This window comes from Urocitellus parryii, chromosome 3 (assembly GCF_045843805.1).
Source record: "Urocitellus parryii isolate mUroPar1 chromosome 3, mUroPar1.hap1, whole genome shotgun sequence".
Taxonomy (NCBI): Eukaryota; Metazoa; Chordata; class Mammalia; order Rodentia; family Sciuridae; genus Urocitellus; species Urocitellus parryii.
The window spans coordinates 198,533,437-198,550,796 of NC_135533.1; the positions used below are offsets into that span (position 1 = coordinate 198,533,437).

Here is a 17,360-nt window from a genome sequence, read left to right on the forward strand (position 1 = left end):
TCTCCCAGAGTCACAGCTTGAACCACCCTCTTTCCTTGAGGAATCTCCAGACCAAGAAATCCAGAGTCAAGGTCTGGATGTGCATTTTTTGGAAATGAGGCAGGAAGGCCTACATCTTTCCAAGAAAGCCCAAACACCCACCTTTGCAGCATGAGCCCCCAGGGTTGAGTCAAGGCTTCTCCAAACACCTCACCCTTGCCCCATGAGCCCCCAGGGCTGAGTCAAGGCTGTTCCAGGAGGGGCCTCTGTCCAGCTGTCTCCTGTGCGTCATGTGCAGGAGGCCCAGCAGCTCATCTTACAAGCCAGGGCCACCTTTATATATAGCCCTGTGAGGACAGCTGCGCAGTCTGAGGGCTGCCCAGCAGAAAATCAGGGGTGCAGAGAGGAACACTTGGCATTAAGGGCCCCCACCATGACTCTGGGCTTGGAACAAGCGGAGGAACAGCGGCTGTACCAGCAGACGCTCCTGCAGGATGGACTCAAGGACATGCTGGACCACGGCAAGTTCCTGGACTGTGTGGTGCGGGCGGGCGAGCGCGAGTTCCCATGCCACCGCCTGGTGCTGGCCGCCTGCAGTCCTTACTTCCGGGCGCGCTTCCTGGCTGAACCAGAGACCGCTGGCGAACTGCGCCTGGAGGATGTGTCCCCAGACGTGGTGGCCCAGGTGCTGAACTACCTGTACACGTCAGAGATCGCGCTGGATGAGGCAAGCGTGCAGGATCTGTTCGCCGCAGCGCACCGCTTCCAGATCCCGTCCATCTTCACCATCTGTGTGTCCTTCCTGCAGAAGCGCCTGTGCCTAGCCAACTGCCTGGCCGTCTTCCGTCTCGGCCTACTACTCGACTGTGCCCGCCTGGCGGTGGCTGCCCGAGACTTCATCTGCTCGCGCTTCACGCTGGTGGCGCGCGACGCCGATTTCCTTGGGCTTTCGGCCGATGAGCTCATAGCCATCATTTCCAGCGACGGCCTCAATGTGGAGAAGGAGGAGGAGGTGTTCGAGGCGGTGATGCGGTGGGCTGGCAGCGGTGACGCCGAGGCGCAAGCAGAGCGCCAGCGCGCGCTGCCCACGGTTTTCGAGAGCGTGCGCTGCCGCCTGCTGCCTCGCGCCTTCTTGGAGAGCCGCGTGGAGCGCCACCCTCTCGTGCGTGCCCAGCCGGAATTGCTTCGCAAGGTACAGATGGTGAAGGATGCACACGAAGGCCGCATCACCATGCTGCGCAAGAAGAAGAAAGACAAGGGGAAGGAGACTGCTGGGACCAAGGAGGCTGACAAGGGCTCAAATGAAGCCAAGACAGGGGAGGATGAAGAGGATGAACGTGTCCTGCCTGGGATTCTCAATGACACACTCCGCTTTGGCATGTTCCTGCAGGACCTCATTTTCATGATCAGTGAGGAGGGTGCAGTGGCCTATGATCCAGCAGCCAACGAGTGCTACTGTGCCTCTCTCTCCACCCAGATCCCCAAGAACCATGTCAGCTTGGTCACCAAGGAGAACCAGATCTTTGTGGCTGGGGGCCTCTTCTACAACGAGGACAACAAAGAGGACCCCATGAGTGCTTACTTCCTGCAGGTGCCTGGCTGATCTTGGGAGGGACCAGCTAGTGCTGGGTTCTGGGCACTGAGGGGCAGTTTTGAGGCCCAGGAGAGGTCTGTGTCTACTTGAGGGCATTTTACTACATCTAGAGTGAGATAGTAGACCAGGGATGTTTGTTGACATCCACTTGCCTGAAAGTTGAAGATAGTTATAGGCAGCTGCACAACTTTGGTACCTCGGTTCCAGATGGATGTTAGGTCCAGATTGGAGCATGTTGGGTGTTCTAGCCCTGCACAGGGGTTGGGTTCAGGCACAGTGACTAGGAGGAGCAAGGTCAGTGTAGGAGGAGCATTTGCATGAGCATTTGCAAGTCGTGGGACAGGACTTGGAGTATGAAACACATAGTGTCCTAGATTGACCATCCTGCCTAATCCTCTCATGGTACAAATGAGGAAACTGAGACTGAGGAAGTATCAGGACATGGAATGCTTAGTCCAAGTTGGGAGGTTGTGACTCTGGAATCTCAGGGGGCAGAAAGAATTTCCTGGAGACTAGCAGTATAGGTTTGAGCCTTTCTAGTTGGGTGGAATTTGGAGATGGAAAGGGGAAGGTGGCAGTATTCCTGATCACAGAACGGTGAGCAAGGGACAGAGACAGGACCAGGATATAGAAAGCTAAGGGGGTGAGGGAAGCCTGGTGCCAAGGTTAAGCTCACTGGCTTAGATTGAGCCCTAATCATGGGTGTGAGGGGCAGCTCCACCAGCCAGGCCAGCAGTGAAGTCACTGTTTATTTTCACTGAGCCTCTGTTTGTCAATAGGAATTATTCTTCCTGCTTGATAAGGTTGTTTGAAGGTTAACGATGCTAATGAAAGTGCTCATCAGCACAGCCCTCAGCTCTCAGAAAACGTTCCAATAAGATGAGCCACTAGTATCTTTATTGTAAGAATATGGAGGTCGACAGGGCTGAAGACTGTAGATTTTAAGGAGGTAGGGTTACTTTGAAGTTTCCAGAGCAGAGGGCAGGCAGGCCTCGAAAAGGAAATGGCACTAAGGAAGGGCCAAGATCACTGTCGGACCTTTCTCCTCAGTTCTGTGCCCTGGTGCCCCATTATGGTGCTACTTCTCGGCTGCTCTCTGCCCAATGATGGGATGGCAGAGGGGCACCGCCTCCAGGGCCGCCTCCAGACTGCGTTGGCCCGCAGGGAGTCCCTACTCCTTTCTGACCCGAGGTGGCTGGGCTGGGCTGGGGGCGGGAGCGGGGTGGGCGGTGGTTGACTGGACGCCCCGCCCACAGTTTGACCACCTGGACTCGGAGTGGCTGGGCATGCCGCCGCTGCCGTCTCCGCGCTGCCTCTTTGGTCTGGGAGAGGCTCTTAACTCCATCTACGTGGTCGGCGGCCGAGAGCTCAAGGATGGGGAGAGCAGCCTGGACTCGGTCCTGTGCTACGACCGGCTGTGAGCGTGGGCTGGGGCGGGCCGGGTCCTGGGGAGGGGCTGTGGATCGAGGTGGGAGCCCGGAGTCCCTTACAGTCGCTGAACGCTGGGAGGGGCAGAGGAGGCGAGTCCCGGGCAGGGGCGTAGGTGGGTGGGGCCCAAGGGGAGTTCCTGGAATGCTTTGGGTGCACCCCGAGTGAGTGTTGGGTGGGAAGGTGAACCAAAGGCCGGGATTGGGCGCACCCTTGAGTCGGGCACCCGCCCCTTGCGTCTGCTCTAGGTCCTTCAAATGGGGCGAATCGGACCCTCTGCCATACGCAGTGTATGGCCACGCTGTTCTCTCCTATATGGACCTCGTCTACGTCATTGGTGGCAAAGGCAGCGACAGGTGAGGCTGGGTCCCCGAGCATGTCTGCTTCAGCAGAGTTGTAGGTTCCAGCGAAAGCAGAATTCTCCTGAGGCTGGAGGTTTGTCCCCACTGTCCTGGGAGGCGGCCAAGGGCGGGGGTGGGGGGGGTGGGGGGATGGGTCTCTATTCAGGCCTCCCTCTAGGCACTCATCCATCCACCCCACAGGAAGTGCCTGAACAAGATGTGCGTCTATGACCCCAAGAAATTCGAGTGGAAGGAACTGGCACCCATGCAGACTGCCCGCTCGCTCTTTGGGGCCACCGTCCACGATGGCCGGATTTTTGTGGCAGCGGGGGTCACCGACACAGGACTGACCAGTTCCGCAGAGGTGTACAGCATCGCAGATGACAAGTATGTGGCTTTGGGCCTGTGACAGTCCTCCCTGTGTCTGCCCTGGCAGGAGTCATAGCCCCTGTCTTGGGTCCCTGCTGTTGATTTGGAACATCCCCACAGTAGTCCCTCTCTGATCAGCAGATAGGTGGGGAGGGGGCTTCCCCATGAGGTAGGGCAGGGTTATGGGCGGCAGGGTCTGCAGGAGGGAGCTCCCAGGTGGAGGAGACAAGGGATACCAGGTTCCTCACTCAGAGACTCCTACCAGGCAATGGCCTTGTGCTAGTGAAAGACCAGTGAGGGAGACAGGAGCTGCCCTGCTGGGATGTCAGGAAAGAAAAAATGGAGCTGACCTCCAGCTGGGCTCAGCCAGCAATAGTGGGAGAAGCCAGTTCTGGGGCCGGGTAGGTGACCAGAAGGGCTGAGACACTTTATTCTGAGACTAATGAAATGCTTCTGATGGGTTTTTTAAACTCCACCTGTTTTTCTAACATGCCTCATGGCAGCTGATGTAGAGAGCAGATCAGGGATTTTCTAGGAGGCAAGGGGGCAGGGGTCAGGGGTGCAGCTGTAGCAAGAGGTGATGGAATCCTGGAGTCTGGAACTGGGGTGCAGTGGGGAGGAGCCACTGGAGGACTTAGGCCAGGGCCTCTCTGGCTGTAATACCAGAAATCTCCCTAGTGTCATGTTAATATGCAGATTCTGGATTTCAGATATGGGGAGGGGCTTGTATTTCTAAGGATACCCTGGTAATGTTGGTGCTGCAGGCCTAGGGACCACCCTCTGAGTAGCAAGGGTTTAGGAGATGAAAGAAGGAGGGCATAGTGATGATCTGGATGTTGGGGCAAGAAAGAAGTGGATGCTTTTGAGTGAGAATGGGAGGCCATTTGTTGGGGAAACATTGGGGTTTAGATGGCAAGAGTGAAGGTCCAGACAGGACATGTGGACTTGAGATGCCTGCCTGAGGCTGTCCAGGAGGAGCCTACAGGGCCAGAGAGAGGGCTGAGGTAGAGGGAGAGATTGAGGGCCCAAGAGTACAGAGGGGACAAACTTCATAAGGAGAGGGGGTGCCCATGGCAGGAGCAGAGGGCCAAGCCCCAAGGAATGATGGGAGAGATGCATTATCCAGGAAGAGTAAGAGAAGCTGACCCTGGAGAGGCAGGAGGTGAGGACAGTCACCTCTGTAGTGGCAGGCCGTGGGCCCTGGATTTTACAGCCCTGGGGTGGATGGGGCTTTTGGAGGGTGGGAATGAAGGCCCAGCTGCAGGAGCCAGGAGTGAGAAGAGTTAGGCTGTGAGAGGAGACAGGAGTGCAAGGGAACAGGGGCTTAAATGGCCACTGAGGAGCCAGGGGAATGTGTCCAGGGAAGTTCTGGGGGCCTGCCGGGGGCTGGGATCCTGAGTTAGCAGCCAGAAGTTAGTTCAGGAGAGAAGAGGGACATGGGAGATCCATGGAGGACTTTGCTGGGCCAGTTGGATAAATGACAAGCGGGCAAGGAAGGGAAAAAGGAGGAGCAAGAGAATGGGGGAGGAGGTGAAACCGGAGGGGCCGGGAGAACAGGGTCAGGATGAGCTGAGGCCCAGGCAGGGGCACCGGGCAGGCACCCAAGAAAGTCGGGAAACAGGAAGCTGCCCTGGGAGTGTGAGAGGCTAGGACTCAGATTTCAAAGGGTGCAGCTGGAGTTGGGAGCACCCAGATAGCAGGGACAGGCCCCCTAGGTGATGCACCTTCTCACCCCACTGCCACAGGTGGGCACCCTTCGAGGCCTTTCCACAGGAGCGCAGCTCACTCAGCCTGATTAGCCTGGTGGGCACCCTCTATGCCATTGGTGGCTTCGCCACACTGGAGACTGAGTCTGGAGAATTGGTCCCCACAGAGCTCAACGACATTTGGAGGTGAGCCTGGCCCCAAGGAATCAAGGGGGAATTCTGAGCTAGGCTGATTTCCCCCACAGCCTGGTAAGCTCATGTGTGGGCAAAGCTGATCCCTCTTCCAGGGAATCTTGGGGGGAAGGAATAACAAACACACCCCACTTGCCCCATTTCTCACCAGTGGGTCTAGGTTTGCACATGTGGTACCTGCCCCACTGAAGAGCTCCAGCAGTGCTGCAGATGGGAGCTGACTCTCAGCTTAGGGTACAGACCCACAGACACAGGGCCCAGGTAGCAGCCAGGCCTCTCACCCCCATTTTCTGGGTGCTTGGTCTAGAGGAGAGGGAGGCCAAGACTAGGAAATAGTTGGACCCCAGCCTCTCAGCCATTGCTTCCCACGGCTGGTCCTTCATGGGGGTAGGTGGAAGAGGCTCAGCCACCTGGGGCATACCTGAACCTTCAGTCACCCTGGTGCTGCAAGTGGCCTCTGGAGGAGTAGGGCTGCTAGGGGAGTGGGTGTGAGGGACTTCTGGAATGTTGAATACGGAACTCTCGGGAGGACAGGGTTGGTGTGTGTGTAGGGGGCCAGTGTAGATCCTCCTGGAGGGAGGTGGATTTTGAGGAGTGTGGGAACCCTGGAGAGGTGGCCTTTCCTGAGGAGGTAGCTCTGGATTATGGGGTGGATTTTCTTGGTGGTGACTCTTTGGGAGACCCCCTTCCAAGAGCATGGGAATTTCCAGGTATCTAGAGATAGACCTGGGCTGGGGTACACTTCCTGGAGATGGGTGTAGTGTACCCAGCCAACCCTCCCTGCTGGGTCCCATTTTGGACTCAGCTGATGAAGCTCTTCACCCTTGTCCCCACTCTTTCCCCCCACCCCAGATATAATGAGGAGGAGAAGAAGTGGGAGGGCGTCCTGCGGGAGATCGCCTATGCAGCCGGCGCCACCTTCCTGCCTGTGCGGCTCAACGTGCTGCGCCTGACTAAGATGTGACCAGCCTAGAGGGACCTACTAAGAACCCCTCCCATCCCACAGCCCTCACAGTCCTGACCTTGTGGGGTTCTAGGGAGGAGGCTGGGAGAGGCAAGAGCCCACCTGGATCCGGTTATGGTGCCCGAGGGGCTGCTTCAGCCAGAGAAGGGCTATTGCTGCCCAGTGTTAGCCTTTCAGGCAGGGATGAGAAACTCAGGGCCCCCCAGGGTTATCATATTTCCCCTGGGTCCTCTTGGCTCATAAGCCATTATCACAGGGGGGTATCCAAGGCTGTGTCCTGGCCATGCCCCCAGTCTGGCCATGTGTGCAGGTAAAGTTTCCCACAGGACACGGTCCACTTGCCCATCTGATGGGAGTGTCCCCATCAAGTGCAGCTTGCAGTGTGGGTACGTCTCCTTCTTCAAGAAGAATAAAATACCTTCTAAGCGAGTAGTTCAGGGTCTGAAATCAGGTTCTCCAAGAGTCAATCATCAGGTGGTTTGAAATTTCGGGCCTTAATATTCTGCTTTTGGGTTGTCAAGGTGGGAGGTCTTCTCCTCATGTGCTGTCCCTTTCACACTGTGTGGGACCCCCTCCCTGAGACCTGGAAACTCCAGCTCTTCAGCCATGTTGGACAAGGAGCCAGGAGATTGCTGGGAACAAGGGGAAGGGAACAGTCCAACTGTGGTAGAAAAGTCTTTTATTCTGTCAATGAGGCCCTGTCTGGCCCCGCCTGGGCCTAGGACCCAGGAGCCCCCTCCCACCTACTCTAGCTTCTCTTTGTCCTGCCTCTGCTCCTCCTCCAGTGCCAGGGTTCGCTCACGTTCCTTCACCAGCTGGACACCACAGTAGGTAACAAACAGGATGGCCAGCGTGGTCTGGGGGAACCCTGTTGGGGAAGGAGTCATCAGTGCCCACAGCAGCCCATCCGCAATGACTTTTCTCTTCCCATCCCTCTCCCCATTGGATGGCCCTCTTTGCCAAGTCCCTGGGGTATTGGGGTATGGAAGGAGCATTTCAGAAGGTCACAGTCCTTGAGGTTGATATATCCCAAACCCATCTCTCACCTGTAAGTAGCAGACGTCGGGCGACCAGTTCTGTGAACTCGAAGCTGTTCAGGCTCACAAGGTTGTACATGATGATGGCCCAGAAGTTTATGGCCCCACAAAGAGCCCGGACCCTACGGGACATCTGCTCTGACAGACGGGCCTGCCCAGTTCAGGAGAGCATTGGCAGCAAGGTGAGAGGCCCAAAGGAAAGAGGACATGGTTGGTCAACGGCCTGGCCTACAGGGCCACTTGTCCTGGGGATATTCATGGGCGTCTGGGAATCCCAGGCCAATTCTTCGTCATTATTAAGCATGGGGAAACTGAGTCCTGGGGAGAGGATAAGAACTGGCAAACAAGGCCAGGCCTCCGTGTATTGGGCCTGATCCACAGTAGGAAGAAAGGGACAGATTCCCACAGGACAAGCCATTGCCCTGACAATCTGGAAGGCGGTGGTGAGAAAGTTCTAGGCTGGAGATCAAGTGTGTCTGGACTCCTCCAGAAAACAGCAGTGCCACCCTGTCCTGTGGGTGACCCTACCAATCTCAGCCCATCCTAGTCCCACTCCTCTGCTTACCTCAACTTGTGCAAGAGGCCCGTGCTCTGCCAGCTTCTGTACCCACAGCTCAAAGTTGAGGCCAAAGCAGTTAAGGAATGACCACAAGTAGACAATGTCACAAGGCCCAAGCCACAGAGTGGTGATGGCAAATGTGGCCACTGAGGCCACCAGCTCTGGGATCACTGCAGAGTGTTCCCCACCAAGGTGGTCATACACATATCTGTGGGAAAGATGAAAGCAGAGGCCCGTGGGAGGGTGGGAAAGGACAGATGTGAGGCCAGCAGAGGATGCACAACAGGGGCAGCCCTCCTCCTGCTGTCACCCTGAGGACAAGACAATGTTTTGGACTTAGGTGACTGCTTTTCCTCTGCCCAAATCCAAATTGCAGAGGGCTCAGCCTTGGACTTTGTGTCTTCTCTAGCTGTGTTCATTCACTCCTCCAAAGATCTCATTCAGACTCAAGACTTTGAACACTGCTTGTTTATCCCAGTCTCTCTTTGATTTGTGTCTCCAATTGCTTCTAGACATCTCACTTGAATGACTGATTTCCCCCTCTCTGCCCAAACCAGCTCCATCCCCATCTCCATCATCCCTTCAGTTGCTATAAGCCCTGGTACCATTTTGCCTTCTCAGTTTCCCTCTTCACTCACATCCAAACCAGCAAATTCTATTGACTCCGGTCAGTCCTGACCACTGCTCACAGCTTCTACCCTCCTCCCACTCGAGTCCAGGTGGACTAGACCACTTAATGACCTTCCTACTTTGGCCTTTGTCCGCCGTCCCCCAGCCCCTTCTTCACACAGCAGCCAGAGGCTTAGCTCAGATCACATCATTTCCATGGTTAAACCACGCCCCCATGACCTCCGGGAATTCCATCACCCTCCTCCACCCCACACATCTCCTTATCACTCAAGTCAAATACCTCCTCACAGAAGGCCGCCCAGACCCCAGCTAAAGAAGCTTCTACCCTGTAACCAAATTCTATCCCCTTACACTTAACCACTCTCTAAAATTATCTTATTGATGTTTGTTTGCCTGTTTATGGTTTACCTGTTTTTCTCCCCCACTAGACTGTAAGCTCCATGATTTCAGGGTCTTTGCCATATTCACTGCTTGTATCCCCAGTGCCTAGAACAGTGCTTGGCACACAGTAGGTGCTCAATAAATATTTGTTAAATAAATTCAGTGGAAGACTCATTGACTAAGCTGCCTCTCCATTCCTTGACCTCCTCATTTCCATTGGTTTCTTCTCCATGGCACCTCAGCCACCCATTCCCATGGTCAGACCCCAACTCTGTCACCCTTTGAAATTTCACTCCTTGTTAATTCTCACTTTTTGCCCAACCCCTTCTGACACTTGGCTCCCCAGCTCGTTCTTCAATCCCACTGATCCCTCCCATCTTTACCACCCTCTTTAACAGGCTTATGCTCAAATGAGTCATCATTATAAATAACCCCATTATAAATAGCCCCTTATTTTTCAATTCTTCCTTCTTGACCATCTGGGAGAGCCGATTACCAGCTTTCTCTTGACCTGCACCCCCGCAGCTAAGCCCTGATGGGAAAGCCTCACGTCTTCACACGTTGGAGGCTGAAACCCACTACCTCCAACCCCACCTGGCCTCTCGGAGCCCAGCTCTCTATAGGCAGGTGCTTCTCCCACATTGCAATGGCTACTGCACCCCTCTTTCTCCTGCAAGTATGAGAGGGTGTGGTGGGCACTCGGGAAGGAGGGCCTATATGCTGCCTCCTCAGCTTATAGTGGCTTCTCTTCTTCCTCCTGAAGGTGGGCCTCTGCCTGAGAGTGGACACATCACCTCCTCCCTCCTCAGGACCTCAGTCCACCAATTGCCCCTCCATCCTGCATTTACCAGCTCTTCTGTTGAATAGTTCCCCTCAACACCAGGGGTGTCCCAGTACCTCCTACCTTTAAAATACCCCACAACTCCCTTTGGTTACCCCTCTGTCTTACTCCTTCAGTCCCAGGCTTCTCCCAGAAGTTGTCACACACTCCCCCACAGTTCCTCGATTCCCTTTCATTGCCCCTGCCTCCCCAGGGGAAGGCTGAAAAGCTCCATGTCACCAATGCTAATCCTCAGCCTTCAGCTCCCTTGAACCTCAGCAACACCTGGCCCCGTGGCCCCCTCCACGCCTAGATGGTCTTTCCAAGCTTCCAGGGTGTCACATGGCCTTGATTCCTCTCCTGCTCCTCAGTTCCTTCTCCTGGCTCTTCCTTCTCCCTCCAACCAAAGTCCTTGCGGGACCAATATTGGCTGACCCCAACTCTCCTCGACCTGTACCCCATGTTTTATGCACTCCCGAAGCTGCAGCACAACTACCATCCCTCATGACACCCACAGTCCCACCAGTCCTTCTGACTTCTCTGAGTCCCTGGCCCTCAGATCCAGGCACTTCCCTGGATCTCCCTAATGGTGCCCCTCCCCCAGATTCCATCTAGATTTTTCTCAAATAGAACCTCTCTCTAGAAGTCACCCCATTCTTCCAGGCTGAATATAGGGGCCCAGAAGTCATATCCTTCTTTTGGATGCCTGTACTGAATGCCAGCCCCTTCTCTCCACTTCCAGGGCCCTCAGCCAAGTCCAAACCTGTCTCTCACCTAGACCTCACTCGTCTAAGACAGACCTACTGTCTCCTTGCTTTCCCTGGCCTAGGGGTGATCTCTAAAACTATGGGTAAATCTTGGCACTGCCCAGACATGTGGCACTATAGCTGTGGCCACCCCCTCGCCCCAACTCACTTGCAAAGCCAGTCATTGATGCCCCGGTCAAAGTGTCTGTGTGGAAAGAGCAGAAGGGTGTGAGTCCACCTGACACAGAGCTCCCATGGCACAGCGGGAAGGGACATGGTAGGATGGGAAGAGGCTCAGGGGCGGTGGGCATCCAAGGTTGCGACCCCCTCCACTGCTTGTACTCACGTTTCCCCAAAGACATAGAGCGCAGTGATGCACTTAGGAGGCTGAGGCGGGTCCAGGTGGTCCAGGCGCGCCACGGTGTTGACGACACCAAAGAGGACTGCAGCCTTCACCCAGTCATACACCAGGTTTGAATAGGCTAGGCCAGCTGGGGACAAGGTGCTATCACTACCCAGGGCCCATCATCACCTTGGCCTCCCTTGATGACCCTCAAGTCCCAGGGGAGGTGCTGAGCCCTGCCTTCCCCCTGGACACTTCTCTCCAAAGGTTGGGGGAGAGGAGAAGTCCTTGCCACCTGCAGCCCACAAGGAGAATTTGCCTCTTCCTGGGGGAGCACCAGGCCCCACATTCCCCATGGGGACCCCCATCTCCACTTGTGAAAATCAATCACAGCCCTGATGAAGGGCAGGCTGTTGGAGATACTGCTCCAGCCTCATAGGACAAAGCTAAGGTCAAGTCCCAGGCATTTCAAAGAATAAGTCCCCGTTCCTGCACCCTTGGTGATGTGGGGACCCACCGAGGGCGCTGTCTGGGAGGCGATTGGCAAACTTGAGGTCATTGGGGATGGTGAGGATGTAGAAGAAGTGAAAGAAGATGTCCACTGCTATGATGGCCACCACGCTGAGACCTGCCTGGGCCCTGATGCGCCACAGCTCGCCCTCGGGCCTCACTGGTTCCACCTCGCTCACCTGGAGGGATGCAAAATGTCTGGGGGAGTGCCAAGTGAGGAGCCCTGCCCCAGTGGGGGTCCCCCTGGGTGGGAGGAGGCAGGCTGCACCCAGGAATTCCGCCCAAGGGTGGAGACACCCTGAAGTCTGGGGAGGGTTCTGTCCGACAAGGGGAGACCAATCCTGTCTTGGGAGCCCCATTTGAGCAGGAGGGGAACGGTCATAGCCTGGGAGTCCTGTCTGAGAGAAGACACACATCTCCACCATGTGATCCTTGTCTAAGGCGGAAACGTGGCTGCATCCTGGGGTCCTACCTGAAGATGGGGTACAGCCTGCTTGGGGAGTTCTACCTGAGATAGGAGCCTCTGTCTGAAAAAGGAGACCTAGCCTTGTTCTGGGAGGCCACAAGATGTCCCCTCACCTGAGTGTGGAAGCGATCAAAGGTCATGATGGGCCCAAAGAAGAAGAAGGGCAGGTAGAAGTTGTACTTGAGCAGGTCGGCTAGGGAGTAGCGGCGGTCAGGGCGGGCACAGCTCTCCAGTGCGAAGCTGGTGCAACGCAGCACGGTAAAGCCGCAGCCCCCATGAAACAGCACCTCTTGAAGATCAAAAGTGCCTGTTACAAACCCGCTCTGGAGGGGAGAGAACAGGCCGCCAGCTCACCAGGGGGCCTCACACCTCTGAGGAAAAGCAACCCCTTTCCAGCTTCCCAGGGGGGCCCCAGCCTGGTCCCACCATTCCCCTCTTCCAGAGCCAGTTAACATTGACGATTGCTCTATCCCAGCAATGTGACAGAACAGAGGACCGGCTGGACACACCTGTGCTGCAGTGCAGGTGACCGCCTGGTTGTCAGGGCACACTCAAAGGCTTGAAGATGGGTAGAAAAGTGAAGGAAATACTTGGGGATACTTGGGAGGCAATGGCTTTAAATGAAGCAAAAGGCTTGGGGTCCTATCCCTGTACCTTTCTAATACCCCAGTGCATACCTGCCAGGAGATGAGGGGGTCCATCTTGAAGGAGGCCAGGCTGGCTAGGCCAAGGCCAAGACAGAGCCAGGGTTGACCCAAGAGTGAGGCCACATAGAGGGCCACACAGTGGCCAAGCAGCAGCAGCAGGTACCAAGGGCCCATGGTGCCCATCACAGCCAGGGCTCCGTACACAGCATACATCCAGGAGCGGAGCTGTGGAGAAGTGAGGTTCTGGTTTTCCTATGCTCCTGGGGGTAGGACCCCTAAATAGATTTCCCACAACCTTTGCAGCTAAGGAGAAGCTGATGAGGGTGGGGGGCAGATTCAGCTCACCTGGGGGGCAACCATTGTGCAGAGTTTGGCAAACAGCACGTGTCCAGAGAGGGCGAAGATGATGACATTTCGAAAGGAAGTGAACCACATCACCCACTCAAAGTCAGCTACATCCTGCGACAGCCAGGGACAGGAGGTGAGGAAGGTTAGGGTGGGTGAGGGAGGACAGTAGGTGGGTGCCCCAACTGGGCAGAGCCCTAGCACCTTCCCAGGTCCCTTGTTCTTCTCATGCATTAGAAGAGGAATAATGGCTCCAGGTCCCTGCAGTCCCCTCTGAAGGAAGTACCCAGGTAGAAAAGAAGGGAGGAATGAGGGCACCACTTGGACAGCACTGTCCCTCAAATCCCTCTCCCCCTCTGCTCAGCACAGTGCCTGACACTCTACCACTGCTGCCCTATTCCTGGGAAGGGTGGTGCTGGACCCCGCTGAAGCTCATCCTGCTTATGAACCTGTTTTCTAAGTGAGTGGGGCTGGGGAGGGGCCGTGGAGAAGCTGAGGTGCTGAGGCTCAAGCTAGAGACCCCCTTTGTGAGACGCCAGAAAATCTGGGATAGCAGAGAGTGGGCAAGAGTTAGGGATGGGGACACATGCCAGGGGTCGAGGACCCTAAGCAGGGACCCTGGGATGTGGGAGACCTACCATCTTCCGGCCAATGTACTCCCAGCCGGGTCGCACAGACTCCCGGAAGGCCTTCCTGTGGGCCCCATCTGAGAACAGAGCGTGGCCTGAGTGGAAGGGGTCTTTCACATGCCCTTCCAGGCCTGCCCCCAAGGACGAGGCTGCCCCCACCTGGGGAGAGGGGAACAGGTCTGCCAGGTGTCTAGCTCTGGGAACAGGGCAGAAGTTAGGGGAATGTGGGTCTCTTGTTCTGCCCCGGCCTCGCCCTGGGTCTTGGTGTGTATCTATCTGGGTCCAGGTCTCTGTGTCTCTGAGTGTCTATGAATGTGGGGGGACAGGCTCTGTGTCCATGTCTCTAGGTCTGGAACCTATATATTTCTTGCCTTGCTGATTAGAACCCTGAGGCCCCCAGGGGAAGATAGCTCCCACCCCTGCCTCAGGGCCCGGTTGTTACCTTGGGATGCTTCAAGGAGGCCCCGGCCAGCATAGGCCAGGGACCCACTCAGCACCAGGAAGTAGAGACCCAGCTCAGCTGCAGGCAGTGCTGTCTTGATGCCCATAGCCTGGACAGGGCTGGGGAGACAGGCAGGTGAGGGCCCAGCCTCCAGCCCCACCTGGACCTCCACAGGGGTACTAGGCCTCCATTCTGAACAGAGACCACTCCATCCACCCCTTGGGGTCTGGGGGAGTGCGGCATCACTCTCCCCACCGCTGTGTGCCCTTCACTCCTCCCCTCCCGACTGCTGCTCCAGTTCCAACCCCTCTCACTGAAGGTTCTTGAAAGTCTAGTCTTCACTCAGTCGACCTTTGTCACCTGCCTTTACTCCTTCACACCTTTCGGATGGATTGGTCTCCACCCTCTGCCAAGACTCCTGCCAAGGCCCTCTTGAACTTTCAGGAGAGGAAACCCTATCTCTAGCACCTCAATCAGGTTTCTGGCCTCCAGGGTCCCCCTACCTCCGTGAGACTCCCTCAGCTCCTAAGAAAGCCAAACTCTCTCCAAGACCCCTTCTCTGACTCCTACTCACACCCTGAGTGGCCTTTCCTTCTCTGAGACCCTGTAACCTCCCAGGTCCTGCCCCCAGCACCAAGCCTCCCACCCTGTCATTCAGCCTTTTATCTTTTGCAGACCCCACACCCAGCAAGCCCCCCCCCCCCCCCGCGCTCTAGCCTGCCTCGTCCCTGGTCCCTGCCTCTGTCTGCATACTGTCCCATCCGCAGTGCTCTATGTCTCAGGTCCTGGCCGGTTCTGGAGGCTGTGCTATTTGAGAAGGTGCCCTGGAGAAGTGGGTGTGGGGCCAGGCAGGGCCAGGAGGGCACAGGGAGCATGCTGGCTGCTGTCCAAGGTGCTGATCAGTTTAAGGGCCAGGGTGAGTCTAGCCACTCCCTCCCGCCAGCACCCAGCTTGTTCCCAGGAGTCCTGCTGGGCCAACCCTGGGAACTCAGCTAGCACCTATGCTCTTTCCACCCTACTTCAGCCTGGCCCAGTGTCTTCCCAAGGGACCCATAGGTACAGACTCAGGGCCTAAATGAATGAGAGGAACATGTGTAGGTGCTCCTTGGGCTGAGTTGGGCCCTGTCTCCCACCTCAGTTCCTCCCCTAAATCACAGGCCAGCCTTCCCCACCCTGCGGGCAGCTCTTCTGGACCCCCCAGCTGACATTCTCCCCAGATGGAGGGGGTCACAGGCCAGAATGGGGAAGGGACCCATTAAAGCCACAGGACAAGCCTGGGACAGGGTTCGTCTCCCCTCAAGACTAGATATTCTCCGTGAGACCCTCTGGAATCTTAGATGAGGCCACTGCTGCCCTGCCCGTGTCAGGGGGCTGCCAGGGGGCTGTCATCGGAGCCCGAGGGTCAGTATGCCTCCTCATCAGCAGGGTCGGGGGAGGGAGGCCCCGGGGATCAGGTTAATGGAGCAGAAGCTTGAAACCGGAGCACAGCGAAGAGCCCGCAGAATAGCTTTGTCAGCTGCCTCCCACTCGCCACTTTCCAATTTTAGCTCCCCATGGCCAGTGCAGAAGTGTCCCCAGTGAGGCCTCAGTGAGGAGCTGGCCCCCAGCCCGGGGCCTTTCCTGTTAGACCCCCCAACATGGACCGGCCTGTGGAAGCAGGAGTGGTCCCTTCCCCCGGTCCTGTCTCAGGTGCACCTGGAGTAAAGCCCACCTTGGGGCCTGTGATCTGCAATCAGGAGCCTGGGGTGGGCCCCACAGGTCTCCAGGGCCCCAGAATGGCTGCATCCCCAGCTGGCACTGACCTTGAGGAGGCTGCGAGGGACCCTGGCACACTGCCCACCTCGGGGCTCCTGGGTCCTTGTATCCGACTGTGCGTCTGTCCGACCAGCTGAGCTCTGGGGCCACGGTGGGGTGTGTCCAGCCCTGGGGTCCCCACCCCCTGGAGGCTATGAGCGGTGAGTGGTGACAGCAGGCAGAGGAGGGGGAGGAGGAGGGTAGGGAGGAGGTGGCCTTCCTGGAGCGGAGCTGAGCAGAGTGCTGCAGAGCTGCTGGCCGCAGGGAGCCGCAGGGAGGCTGGGGGGGGGAGGGGGTGGCCAGAGGCACAGACTCAGACAGGGACACCTGGGTCTCACTTTAGTCTGTGCCCTTGCCCCTAGAGATCCTCTGTCTCTCTCTCTTGCTACTAGCCAGGACACCCTTCTTTCAGGAAGCCTTCCAGGTGGCCCCATGAGCCTCTCCAGACTTGTGAGCCCTGCCACCCAATGTAGTATCACATTCACACACACGAAAATGCTTTCCCATCTCTGCTCTGTAGACTGTAGCTCCCACTTTACATGTCACCTCCCAAGGGCTGTCCAGGGAAAACCTCTCGTTCCTTTTTATCAAGCCAACTCCTGCCTGGACAGGCACTAGTACCTGGGGGAGGACCGACTTGCCTAGTGGGATTGGAACTGGCACGGGGTGTGTTTGAAAGGGGCTCCCACCCCCAAGCCCTGTCCTATAGGGAGTTGCCTGGATGGAGGGGTGCTAGAAGGGTCACTTGGCAAGCCTTGAATGGGTACTTGCAATGGCTGGCATTAGCATTTTTTTTTTTTTTGTACCAGAGATTGAACTCAGGGGCACTCGGCCACTGAGCCACATCCTCAGCCTTATTTTGTATTTTATTTAGAGACAGGGTCTCACTGAGTTGCTTAACACCTAGCTTTTGCTGAGGCTGGCTTTGAACTCCCAATCCTCCTGCCTCAGCTTCCTGAGCCATTGGGATTACAGGTGTGCGCCACTGCGCCTGGTAGCTGGCATCATCTTGATGGCAGAGTAGAGCAGACAGGAAGAAATGTCCCTAACCAACTGTGGCTCCTGGAGAGAGACAGCCAATACCCAAACCCTGGCAACCTGATGGGAAGGGGTAAACTGATGGCCCCATTGAGAGGTCAGGATCTTCCAATAGTTCCCCTTTGGGATGAGGCCCCCATAGTCTGGGGAAGCTGTATGTATTTGTGTCATGTCTGTGGGGACCTGTTCATGCGTATGCTCCAGAGAACGGGGTTAGGGAGGCCCCACTGGACCTGGTTCAGCTGATCTCCTGAACAACCCCCCTCCAATAAGGTTCAGGTGAGGATGGGCAGTAGAGCCCTGCAGGGGCCCGTGCAAGTCCTAGAAGGGAGAGAGAGGCTGCACTAGGCAATGGATCCTCCCAACCTCCAGACATGCTGGCCCAAAGGAAGCCACCATG

General features: G+C 56.5%; 2 protein-coding genes across 3 annotated transcripts; one reads left to right on the forward strand and one right to left on the reverse strand.

The window, feature by feature from the left end:
- Window positions 1-350: 350 nt before the first annotated feature.
- Window positions 351-7,005, forward strand: Klhl40 (kelch like family member 40). The gene is made up of 6 exons (XM_026408067.2): window positions 351-1,570; window positions 2,830-2,990; window positions 3,250-3,357; window positions 3,544-3,729; window positions 5,457-5,603; window positions 6,462-7,005. The coding sequence occupies exons 1-6, from the start codon at window positions 413-415 to the stop codon at window positions 6,571-6,573; spliced, it is 1,872 nt and encodes a 623-aa protein (XP_026263852.2). The 5' UTR covers window positions 351-412; the 3' UTR covers window positions 6,574-7,005.
- Window positions 7,006-7,235: 230 nt separating this feature from the next.
- On the reverse strand, window positions 7,236-16,173 carry Hhatl (hedgehog acyltransferase like). 2 transcript variants are annotated; one of them, XM_026408068.2, is made up of 12 exons: window positions 15,931-16,173; window positions 14,129-14,247; window positions 13,696-13,763; window positions 13,058-13,171; window positions 12,743-12,937; window positions 12,179-12,388; window positions 11,607-11,778; window positions 11,093-11,237; window positions 10,916-10,951; window positions 8,176-8,377; window positions 7,620-7,761; window positions 7,236-7,441 (listed from the first exon to the last, which is right to left on the reverse strand). In XM_026408068.2, exons 2-12 carry the CDS (start codon window positions 14,232-14,234, stop codon window positions 7,317-7,319), a joined length of 1,515 nt encoding a protein of 504 aa, XP_026263853.1. In that variant the 5' UTR covers window positions 14,235-14,247; window positions 15,931-16,173; the 3' UTR covers window positions 7,236-7,316. The 2 variants fall into 2 exon arrangements, with proteins under 2 accessions (XP_026263853.1, XP_026263855.1); XM_026408070.2 differs by lacking the exons at window positions 13,696-13,763; window positions 15,931-16,173 and having other exon boundaries at window positions 14,129-14,244.
- Window positions 16,174-17,360: the final 1,187 nt, after the last annotated feature.